This window comes from Dromaius novaehollandiae, chromosome 16 (genome assembly GCF_036370855.1).
Source record: "Dromaius novaehollandiae isolate bDroNov1 chromosome 16, bDroNov1.hap1, whole genome shotgun sequence".
Classification (NCBI taxonomy): Eukaryota; Metazoa; Chordata; class Aves; order Casuariiformes; family Dromaiidae; genus Dromaius; species Dromaius novaehollandiae.
In genome coordinates, this window is record NC_088113.1 from 21,282,781 (window position 1) to 21,295,768 (window position 12,988).

General features: G+C 38.2%; 1 protein-coding gene across 2 annotated transcripts in view; it reads right to left on the reverse strand.

The window, feature by feature from the left end:
• Positions 1–549: 549 nt before the first annotated feature.
• RPRD1B (regulation of nuclear pre-mRNA domain containing 1B) overlaps positions 550–12,988 on the reverse strand; it is a 28,073-nt gene continuing 15,634 nt past the window's right edge. Inside the window, exons 7-8 of one of the 2 annotated variants that reach the window (XM_064521736.1) lie at positions 5,033–5,088; positions 2,846–3,069 (exon numbers count right to left, since the gene is read on the reverse strand). In XM_064521736.1, the coding sequence (XP_064377806.1) occupies positions 5,056–5,088 (33 nt within the window). In that variant the 3' untranslated portion in view covers positions 2,846–3,069; positions 5,033–5,055. Of the gene's footprint in view, positions 3,070–5,032; positions 5,089–12,988 lie in introns of both variants that reach the window. The other variant, XM_026107101.2, reaches the window with a different exon arrangement.

Consider the following 12,988-nt stretch of genomic DNA (forward strand, 5'->3'; position numbering starts at 1 on the left):
TGAAGAACCCACAAGCCCCCCCCGTGCAAACCTCTGAGATGATTAACACACGATAGACTGCAACGATGCTCCTCCTCTAAAGTAGGAACACTTTGACTAGGCAGTATAGCAAACAAACCCTGCCGGAACAGCAGCTCTTGATGCTTGTAGAGGAAAGCCGGTCTCCTGTCTCCCAGGTTTGGCTTTAAGTGGAGAGAGTAATTATTTACATGTTCCTCAGCACAACCTGGATTAATTTATGAATTAAGAAGCTAGCCTTCTGTACCTTCTGTCCCTCAAGTCAGAAATTATTCCAGGACAGCATATTTTATTTTTGTTGCAGTGATGAGCTGAGAAAATTATACATTGATTTGGCTTATAAACTTTTGTAAAATGTGACTGTTAATTTGGCAAGTCCAAATGATACCCCACACCTACAAACTCTAATGTACGGACCAGTCAGCGGTCGCTGCCCTCTGACTTTAGACCTCTGAAATAAAGCAAAGCCCATGGTGTGCCAGTGTAACACTGGTACTGTGAATAAAAATAAAAATAATAAAACCACTACTATTCAACGACACCCTCTTTATTCAAAAATAGATATCTATGAGACATTTCAGAATATACTGCTGTCACAAATGGCAGCCTATACTTCTAAATTAATTCCTAAAATCAATTCATATACAGATTTAAGCTTTTGTTAAAAAAAAGACACACCTTGGGGAAATCTGCTTAACCTTGAGAGAATTTCACCCAGTTTACCAGATGCCCTTTGCCCAAAAAATAAAGCAAATAAAATTAAAAACGAGACTTCATTTAAATTAAGCAAAATAAAACACACATGTATATTTGGAAAAACAAATCAAAACATTTCAGTTAAAAAAGAAAAAAGACATACAGCTTTCTCACAGAAGATCTGCCCAAAACAAAGTGAAATGTCAATACATTTGTCTACATAATTTTTTTTAATGACAGCTTTTTTTGTCCTATAATGGATACACATTCAATCAATGGTCAAAATAATTACTGGTTAAAACAGCCTCAGGGTAACACCATGAGCTGAAATAGGATAGAAATGGATCTTCTGGTTTGGGTTTTTGAGGTATTTTTTTTTTTTTTTTTTTAATTTTTGGCAAAAGCAGAGAGAATATACAGTGCTTTATCTAAATATTATTTGGACCATAAAGGGTTGCACAATCACACTAATTCATGGAAAAAGTACTTCTGTCACCGAAATTTTCCTGTAAACTGAAGGGAAAAGCACATTTCTTGGCTGGGCAGTAAGGGTGCAAGAAGTTTAACCGGAAAAAAGGAAATAATAAAAAAAAAAGGACGAAGTGAAGTGTCAGTAAGAAAAGCACACGAGCTTTTTAACAACTTCATGACCAAAAAAAGCTGTATTATCTAACTGAATGCTGAATATGCTACCTAGTATCCTGTAAAATAAATTAATGAGAACGCAGAATAAGCTTTGCATTTCTGTAGGTTTCCTCTCATGTCTTTGACAACAGCAGCTTAAGACTATAGGGAGGCACAAACACAGCACATTACTTTGACTAATTTCAGCCTCTGTGTTACAAAACCTGTATTATCAGATCAAGTGTTTCCAGAAACTTAAGATGTTTTATAGTGAGAGGTGCTAAATTTAAAAAGAATTGTTAGCCAGATTGGAATGGTTTTTAATGATTAGAGAGTCCAGCTTGTTAAAGCTAACACACAAACTGAAATCTAATTACATCCATGGCAGTTAAAACATTAGCTAGCAGAATCATGGAATTAAAGAGTATTTTAAATTTGTTTTTTGACTTTTCCCAATAATAAAATCAACTCACATTAATCTGTGACACAAAATTAAGTACATCCTTCTAATATCTACATGCATGGTCATGGCACATGTACATACAGGATATGTGCACACATACGGGTCTATATTCTATATAAATAAAAATTTATACCACATTTAACTTCTGCCCACCAAATAGCTTCACTAAAGCTAGAGAGAGAATTTATAGAATAGTATTTTCAATGTAATCTTCCTCAGAGTAAATCAGACAGTACCTGTCACTGGGATATCACCAGTTGCAATCCACCATTCCAACCTCTCAGCTAGTTAAAGCAAAGCTTCTGTGACCATCTACTTTTGTATAATGGAGAGGAAAAATGTGGTATAAATCTACGGTAGCTAGAACAAAATTTACTTCCACTCTTGTTTAAGTAATATCCAGTTCTGCATTGCTCAGCAGAGCGTAAATTATGAAACTACCTCTAATTCACAAAGAAAAGCTGTTTATTTTTATTGCCTGTGGTGAGTCTCGATTTATGTACATGCCAAATAGGAACTACCTTCATATCAGCCCTACAACAGTATGAGGAACTGTAGATTTAAGAAAATATTTCTCTGTACCATTGCTCAATAGATACCTTCTCCTTACACTGGCATGGCACAGTATCTGCACACATACACATCCCTAGGAAGCCCACTAGCCTCTCTACTGTTCTCAGATATGAGGTTCAGAAACCCAACTAAAACAGACGAGACTGATTCAGAAATAATACACACTTTTACAGAGAAAAATGTTATATGGTCAACCTTTCTTTGAAAACTTTCCAGGTATATATGTACATGATTCGCATGACTTTTGTGGGGGTAACAAGTGCTAAGAGCAAACAGAAACTAAAGAGTACAGGAAAAATGTGAGAACTAAGTTTGCCTATATGGACTACCCCCACTCCCTTTAGAGCTCACAAAAACTCACTCTTTATCCTCCCCTCAGCATGAGCCAATGTACACAGAGAGAGGGTGAGCGTGAGCAGCCAAGAGGTTGAAAGCGGGGTCTGCAAGTTCCTTCCTACGGGAGATCTTGGAAGACTGGATTTCCAGTCAACACCAGTCTTCTTACTTCTGCTGGTAAAAATGGAAACTGGGGGACAGCATTTGTTCTAGTCTGTTGAAAACAGGTCACCAGCAGACGGCAGAGGTGCCAGACCTCCTGTAACATTGGGCAGCAGCGACAGATCCGGAAGGCTCTGGATGTGCGACTTCAGCTCCTTGCGGACCTGGGTTACCCGAGCAAGCTTCTGTTTATATTCCTGAAGGAAAGAGACAAGGGAACAAGGATTAAACGCAAGTTATTTAACAGCGCTTTTAGTTAAACTAGGAGTACTTTCTAGGTGACAATTCTGGGAGAAGGTGGCAAGGTCCTGGCTCTCTGAGCATGCGCAGGCACAACAGCAGACCTTATCGCTTGCACCCAAATTCACAACCTGATATCAACAGGAAGCCCACAAGCTTTGGCATCCCAGAACCACTACTCCTGCTCTGAGATACATTACTTCAACAGGAATAACAAAGTGCCCCCAAATTCAAACTCCCTGGGGTCTGGGAGAGTATTTGGGAGAAGTATCATTATACAGTTGCTCTGTTCTTGTATTCTTCCCCGGGCAACTGTCTTTCGCTATTGTCAAAGACAGAATAATGACATAGCCTTCTGCAGATATACCTCTGGCGGGACTGCCAGCTTTATCAGCAGAGGCATTACTCTTCTGCTAAAACGCTCACTTTCTTCAAACTTGATCAGCTTTGAATATTTAGATAATCACATTTTCCCTTTTCAGTTATTAAATCAAAAACAAGTGTTGGTTGTGAAATAGGGTTTCCTCTATTAATACAATAACCCCTGGCTTGCTTTGGTAAATCTGCCATTGTTCTGAGGGTTTAAGAGGCAGCTAGAGATCTTCAAGCATATCTAGAGCATAACCATGAGGTGAGAGACCCTAATTTAAGCCATGATAGCTTTTATGATGGAAAGGATGCAAAATCTGACTTTGTATTATTGATGCTTTAAGCTTTAATATGATGTGTACTTTTCCTTAAAAACACCACTGTATTATTTGCTTTTAACTGCCTTGTTCTACAGGACAGCATATCTGCAGACACTGTAACCTTATTTGGATCCAACCAAGGAGGCTAATACCCCTAATTTGCTATATCACAGTCCTAGGGAAAAACTAGATCAATTCCAAAATATCATATTTGTTCAAGTATGCTGCACATAAGATTTCCTTTTGCCCGCACTTAAAGAGGAATTCTGCATAGATACTCTCTAGAAAGAGCAGGAAAGTAGCCAAGAATAAAGAGAAATCATTGCCATTAGGTGATTTGTGTTATTAGTACTTATTAGTACCGTATTAGACAACTCATTAGCAACCACAGCAGCTGTAAGCATTAGACTGGCATGTTAGCAAATAACACAGAAATATGCATATGATCACTAAATGTAAATCAGAGAAAGACACATCCAGACTGGACTGAAACCAAGCAAAATACAATCACTAAAATTTTCAGAAAAGTATGAAAATAAAAGGAGAAAGGCAGCAAGTTAAAAAACCCAAAGAAGGAACTTGCAAGTAGTTTTTCCACAAGTGGGGTGTGGATTGAGCACCAGAACTCCAGTAAGAAATATACATCCAGCCTCAAAAATCTCTGCTATCCAAAAGAGACCAGGTAACAGTGACTAGTATGTAATGAGAAGACAGAGGAAGAGTTTGGAGCCCAAAAATGAAAGAAACAACCTTACCTTGTTAAATTATGCTTAGAGACCATTTAAGAGCAGACCAATACATTCATACCCAAGTAAGCTAACTAACACAAAAGCTCAATTAAGGATTGATATTCACATCATCTTCAAAGTTATGTGATTCTAAACATTAAACAGTCACAGAAGACAGCTACTTAAAATCATATAAAAATCGGTATTGTATCATTTCTTTTGGAATGTACCAGTCTTTACCTAATTGCTCATGCCATATATCGTGTCATCTCCAAAATGCAGGAAACAATGGGATTAAAAAAAAAAAAAAAATAGTACACTGAGTGGATTTCTGTACAGTCACTTGTAATATTAACTTACTTTTGATTTCTTAATTACTTGACAAAGAAAGAACAGTTTACCAGAGAAGTGAAGTTTATCTTTGAAGATCAAATAAAACTAGGCACACATTTAATCATGACATCTTTCTGAAGAGTTTACAACTTTAATCCATTCTTTCTAACCTTCTCAGCGATGGAAATTCTCTTCACCTTCTCCAAATATCAAAGCACAGCAGTTCCTACAGGGTTACAAGCAATGGGTTTACATTCTCTGTATTTCATTAATTTGAATTAGAATAGTGAGAGCAGCAGAGCTGATTGCAACAATACAGAATATCCCTATATCACGAATGGCTATATAAATACGTTCTGTACATTTCCAGCCAGCATCCGAACTAGAATGTCCTTTAACAGCCAATTTCAAACCTGTATCATTTTACGAGGCCCAGTGAGTAAACATACCATTACAATCAATCACTTCTGTTAATGTATACGGGACAATATATTGAAATAATCAAACGAAGCTCTACCAATTTCATGAAGTGTACTGTTCACAAGCCTTAAGTACAATAACAAAAAGCAGCTCCAGAGAAGGTGCACCCATTAATTTAGGGTTCTGCTTTTTGTTCTAACAGAAGACAAAGAATCAAAATAAGAACACACTCGACAACCCTAGTCATACCACTCTGAGAAATACTTCTGCCATCCAAGATTAATTAAAAAAAAAAAAAATCAATATATTAGGAAAGATCTTGGGCTAACTGCAGAACAGTTTAAAACTCAGCAGTAGTTGAGACAGGAAATAAAGCATAAGGAATTGGTAGGAAACTATCAGAGAACAGAGAAACATTAGACTAGGATACAAATCCTGATGCCTCCGCTTTTCAAATACATGCAAGACAGGTCACTCTACCCTCAGAAGTGTAACAGAGAAACAAGAACAGTTCAGTGAGTAACAAAAATAAATCGAGGACATAAAACAGATTTTGTATAAGACTTTAAAAATTCATGTATTGAGAGCTGAAGTTAATTCTTCCCCCCTTCCACCTTCCAAAGCTACTCACTTAACTAATACAACATAGGACAAATATTTTAGTGAAAGGAAGGACAATGGACAGCACATAAGAGTAAAACTGAGGCATGAAACTTAAATAGGGAAATATGGCAAGAAAGTGAACTTCAGAAGACAGAGAACAAAAAAAAAAAAAAACAGAAAAAGATGGATTTTTAAGCATGAATGCAAAACAAAAGCGGATAAAGAGGAGAGAACTGGAAGTACTGATTCAGCAGTCTGCATTCCTACATTTATCATATTTCTCCAAGAGAATGTGGAAGCTGACGTGGGGGAAAGGGAGCGATGGTAAGCCGAGTGCTCTGCTGAAGTCTGGCAACTTGATGATTAACATGAGGCAGGGAGACAGCAGAACACCACTTCTTGCACATACAGAATATAGACAGCAAAAGTATTTATTATATGCCAAATGCTTACAGATGGAAGGTAGATGTTGCTAAATTTAGAGATTGTGATTTTTTTTTGACAGAAGACCATCTTAAAACCATAATTCAGGACCCTGTCAGAGAGTGATGGATATCAAGCTGGGAAAGAAAGGGCAGTGCTTTCTCAAGAATGCCAAACTCTATAAAGGCTGAATATCAGCAGATTTTTTTTTTATTTGGCTGCAGTAATTCTTGCTAAAGATAGGAGAGAAATCAAGAATGATAAGACAGCTGGCAAGAGCAGCAAGCCTGATAAACAGGGTAGAAGGTGCAAATTCCAAGCATAAACCAAGGATTGGCTTAAATTGCGAAGATCATGCATGAGAATTCTGTAAAAACAGATGTAATGTAATGTCTGCCTCCACAGGAACACTAATACCTTGCCACTTTCAGTGGAAAAACTGACAGGAGGACTAGAATACTCTACTTATAATGGATAATTAGGACTAGAATACTATACTTTTAAGCTGAAGACCATTTATGTGATTGTACAATTATATTAAATTCAGACAGCATAATTTCTTTCCTGATAGAAATATTTAGGGGGAATAAGAATCTTTGAAATGCCTTTCTTGATGGCGCAGCTCTGAGAAAACACTCCTATGAATGAATAACCACCAAGATGCATGCAAACCGTGATTCTGTCCCACTTTGTACACCAGCACAAGCATACAAGCTTAGGGACAATTCCTCTATGGATTAACAATGGCAACGTGTTCTGAGATTTAGAATTAACAGCTTCAGATGTTTAGGAAAACACTGTTCTTGGCATAACCCCATTTTTAGGGATATTCTACCTTGAGAGCTCCATGGAGTACTGAGCTATGTGAAATACCTTCTTAATTTGAACAGGGACTTTTGCACAGGTATGATGACAAAATAATTCAAGTCACCTTGAGAATCGCATCTGTGCAATTTTAAGTACTTATACCTTGTTTACAGGATAATTCAGGCATTAACTACTCTAAACAAAAGTTTTGGTTAAAGCAGTAAGGCCTAACTCCTACCAGGTGAAAAAAAAAGAAAAAAAAGCCTCCCATGAAAAGGGTAGCCCCACAGACATTAAAAACTCTGTCTCAGAAAAGGGTGGCTAAGTTCGGGAATGGAAACAATGTTCTAAGGGAATAATCCACGATCCAGGAACCAAGATTTCCTAGAAGAGATGATCATTTGCTGGACAGATTTGATGCACAACACAGACTGCATTAGAGAGGCCATCTCCTTTATGCTTAACAGTTTCCATCTGCTCTGGTACCGACATCTTGCTGATTCATGGAAGAGCAGTAAAGGACCAAAGGGACTGGACACCAAGGTTGGATCGGGGACTGCAGACTGAACTGAGGCACCTGCGAGGCGTAACGAAAGGCAGCACCAAGAACAAAGCAATGATCTGAAGACAGGATATCAGTGCTTTGCTACCCAGTCCTTCCACGCAAACACAGCCTGGAGGCAGTCCATCACTTCCAGATAACCACTCTCAGAAGCAGAGAATTCTGAAGTCCCTCTGGAACAGGGAAGAAATGCCTACTAATGAGAAGCAATCATAGACCTCGTTATTTTCATATGAAGTGCAAGTCACATTTATTTGAATTTGCCATCTCTAATATTCAGCAGCATACACAAGCTCTACTCAGGAACACATGCAAGCAGAGACATGCAACCCCCTTCTAGGCTCAGTGGTTTTCCTTTTTTCACAAACCGTGTTGTGCCTATATTCTGCAATGCAGGACTCTGGAAGCAGGGTTTATGAAGAATCATGTTTTCCAGATAGCTCCCATACACGATGTGCTCTGAAAGCACACTTTGCAGATTTTTGCATAAGGTCCGTCTATTCCATAAAACTGAAAAAATAAGTAGTGCACTTAAAAGAAACTGTTGCTTTCTGAGGTCTTAGTTTGTACTCCATGTGTCTAGCTAATTGCCTCACTGCATAGTCAGCTTTCATTAAGATTAATAGTATTTGGATGCTATTTGCCTTTTTTAGACAAAATAATGAGATCTTTGCTGTAGCAGGACTTTGAGGACGATGCAGGAACAACTGGCGCTGTGCCTCAGGAATGCCTTTTCTAATCAACATTCTCTTTCAGCATGTGGATTTCTAAATCCACAGCAGCCAAGTGAATTAGATATTTAGTCCTTGAAACAAACACAAAATCAGAATTAAACAGCACTGAACAAACATAAGACCTGATGGAAGTGTTTCATTCAGAAGGAGCCTTGCTTGAATGTTGTAAATCTGGCTTTAATTGAAATTAATTTTGAGGACTGTTGCATGGCTTGGTTCACCTTGTTGGATTACACAGTGTGAACTTCATTTTATTTTAGCTTAGAATTTGCACCGAACACTTCCACTCCTGTTCTGGGCCAAGCAATAACACTGTAAGTCATCGCAGCAATTGCATCTACTGAAAAAACATCTAGTTAAGTATTAATGAGAATTTAGAAAGTAAATAGGAAGAGCAGTCAGTCAGCCTCAGCTTTGATATAATATAGCTTAAATCAGATATATGAAAGCAAAATACCTGCCACAGAAGTCAAGAAAAAAAAATGAACCAGAGGCTCAACAACTGTACATAGCATAGTAAGAGCCTTGACAGTAACATGCTAAAAGTCATGTAAACATTTCTAATTAAAACATTAAATATATAACACTGACAGAGCAAGATGTTTCTTAGCACTTGCTGCTTGCCACTTAACCTATGTAAAGGACTTTTAACATCTATTCATTAAAACACATTAGAATATGACTGTCAAAATGACAGCATATCTATAAAAAAGACAAACAGGAAACATATTGGGAGAAAATTACTGGAAGTGGAAAGCTTTCTAAAGCAAGGATAGCTGTTTTCATGCTCAAGTAGTATTTTAACAATATACATAAGCCCTAACCTTACAGAATTTTCAGACATAGCACATTAAAATGAGAACCGTAAGACATATAATGAAGTGCAGATTATTATTAACCAGTATAACCACTAAATACCTAGAGAATCACCCAGCAGCATTTTTTGCATAGATGATTTATGAGATAATTTTAAAAGCTTACAGTTTAATTCTGCTCCTGTGCTCAAAAACAATTCTACAGAAGATCCCCAGATCCTGTGCTACATGTGCATTCACTTGAACTCCTATCAGGCTATTGTTTTTTGCCTTTTAAAAAGCAGTTCAGCATTCCCCTTCCATTCTCCAACTTAAGCAGCATGTTTAGCGCATCAGCAGTTTTCTTCTGCCTCCAAATTCCTCAAGTGTCGTGTTTGAACAAGCCCACTTTTAAAACTGTATTCTAGCCAGTACTTCATACCAGATAAGCATAAATCAATTTTCCCCAAATGAAGGCAGAAGGCCTTGGCCAGCCCACCAAGCAGAATTACTAGCAGGTAAACTAGGGGAGAAAATAGGATTCTCCACACCAGTTACAACCCCCAAACCTCTTAGAAAGCAACTTTAAAGACCCTGTCTGAAAACTGGAGACATGAATTCGCCTTACAAGGAAACATTACACTCATAGAAATAAAAAGCTTCTTGGTCCAAAGAAGGCAGCTGACAAACGCTAACACAGACACACACACACACACACACAAAAATTTGAGAGAAAAAAATGGAAAACAAAGTATCTATTACACATAAACTTGCTTATTTTCCATTCAAATTCAGCTGAACACAAGTGATAGATCAGACACGTTAAAGACCTGATCCAGAGACCACAGTCCTCACAACGATTTGTGTGCTGGGCTCGGGTCACAGCCCATGTAACACCTTGGAAAGAGACGTGAACCTGCTCTGATACGAAGCCAGGGAGCTGCACAAGCATGATGGCAAGCATGACCCTGCCCTTCGTCCTCTACAGGGCTCATTAGTTCAAGCCCAGCACTGCACTGATACAGCTGCTTGACAGAGCAAGCCACAGCCCTGCGGGCCTACGGCTGCACAGTGCACCACTTTCTTCTGGAGTCCCGAGACCGGAGCGTGTGTTCCACCGTCAAGGGGACAAACTGCTTCCAGCAGCTGTCCCAACTCAAGAGCAACATCACAGTCAATACAGCAAGTATTTTGCGGCATCCTTACAACTATACAGTCATGAAGTCAGAAATCGGAGAGGGAAACATCTTCCATTTCACAAATTCAGTGCAGAAGAACACACCTCAAAAGCAAACTGAAAACAAACACTAGCCTAAGAACCAGTTTCTCACTTTGTAGCAGCAAAAAAAGCAACAAAGAAGCTGAGGCATTTCAACGCTCACAGATACATTACCAAAGAGGGGTTGCACAGATTAAACAACATGCAGATTTTAAAGGTGCCAGGAAACCATGAATGTTAAAAAAGAAAAAACAAAAACAAAAACCCCCGCACAGTTCTCAGTGAGATTCTAAGCCAAAATCTTTTCAGGTGCAAGTGAACAATCAGAAAAATTACTCTAAACTGAATCTTAAATACAATGCATTATTTCATATATAAAGACACACACATGTATACACACCCACACTGTACTATGGATATATACACACCCTATATACGATGTTCTTAATGTTGCCTTTTACAAATGCAGGTAGACAAGATTGATGGAGGGTGTGGGGAAACACTCAGCACCGCTGACTGCATACCAAAGCAGAAACCCTGAATGCATTTTCCCCTCTTTTCCCCATTAGACGAAAATACTCCCCCTCCACCTACTCCATATTTTATACTGTCAGCAGTTATTTTAGATACCCATAAGGCTTTCACGTAATTTGCCTTTTTCTAGCGCTGCTTTCACTTGATTTTTCTAGTCTCATCTACTTAGTTGACTTTATTTTACAATCACCTCGTACACCAACATGGAAGTTGCCTCCTGCAAATACCTCCCCTACATTTCTATTCTATCCAATTTTCCCCCATTTGTCTGCCATGCATCTACAAAAAGAGCACAATGACTTCAAAAACGCAACCCTTCCCCTTAATGCCCTACAGACTCAGGTGCTGAAGGACAAAAAAAAAGAACCTCCCCAACTGGGCACTCAGTAATTACAGCAGGGTCAGTGATGGCCAAAAATAACACATGGGGCCTAGAACTTGCAATGAAAGCTAAATATTCACATGAGATAAGAAGTCATTTTATCTCATTCTTTATAGAAATATCAGTTCTTGTTCCTATGCTGCATTTGAAAATAGATTTTAGTGCCTTACACCTATGACAGCAATCTAGGCTGAGCTCTGATCTAGTATAGGTTTTGGAAGATCATCTAGCAGTTGCAGTATTAAGCTCATAATTTTGGACCGAGATGAAGCATCCTTTAAAAAGACACGCAGTTTTCAGACATCAAGTGATACTGACAGAAGCCATGATAGTTTTCAGTAAATTAACCTAATATTTACTCTTAAAAATACATGCCTTGTTATAGTCTGCTTATCCTCAGCTTTGGTCTGGTCAATTTTGCTCTGCAGGCGACTGCCAGAATAAAAGGAATTCTACGTTCCCCTCCTTGTAAGTGCTTTTACACCACAATCAAGTCACCACAATCTTTTCTCAATAAAGCAATCCTCATTATTACACTTCGAATTATCCAGCTGCTGCCTGGGAATTACTATCCTGAAAGCAGACTTTGTCCATATGTTGTAATCTTCAGGCCCTGTACTATGTTTCTCCCTTCGAGTTACCAGTGTTTCTTAGCGTTATGCTGTTGAATCCTCACTCGCGCCAATCTTTACCAATGCTCAAGTGTTACTCATTGTCCAAGACCATCTTTCTCAGCATACTGCTCCTTGATAAACAGCTTTTCTGCAACCGATGACAAGAGTTTTGTGCTCCAGAGTTATAGTATTGCAAACTATTTTGGGCGTTAGCCCACTAGAAATAAATACACTCAATCTACGTATATAATATTTTGAGAATCTGCTGTTTCAAGAGGGATAGTACTAATAGGATAAGTAAACAACCATAGCTGTTTACATGGCAAAAGCTTTTTCCAAAGATGTAAGATTAGCTATTTTCATTACTATCATAACGAAAGACTTCATTTTATCAGCAAATCAAGTACAACAAATACCCAGGGATTTTCTCAATCACCTGTTTCTCCCATCTTAGAATAAAGTCCTGATTCACATTACTAAGTAGGAGCCCCCATTCCCCACCTAGCAGCCTTGACTGGAATAAGGTACTTACTGAAGTAAACAATCCATCTATATCTAAAATGCTATCTCATTTGAGAGGCAGGAAGCTTACCTCACCAGAGAAACAACTTAGAGCCAATATTGCCAAAGATGATGGAAAAGATCTCAAGAGACCAAAACATAGTATGAGAAAATATTCAAAACCTAGATTGTTTTAAGTTATTTTCTTCTTTCAGTCTTTGCTTAAGTAAATGTTTTTGTGTTTTTTTAATACATTTCCTAATTGCTGCAAGACTTTGGATACTTCTATTAAAATGCTTATTAGCACTACAAAGAAAAACCCTGGCCTTTATCAGTAGCGTTACTGTCAGAACATCAAAGACTCAAACAAAACTGATCAGCAGATACAGCGTGCCATATCTGTAACCGACATATTCCACTATTTATTAACCCTCTGTAAGTCAAGAACGATGGAGTACTTTAATCAGGCAATATTCCTCAGCTAAGATTTGCTATTTGAAGTGAATATAAATTGTGCCTTCATGTTAAATAAG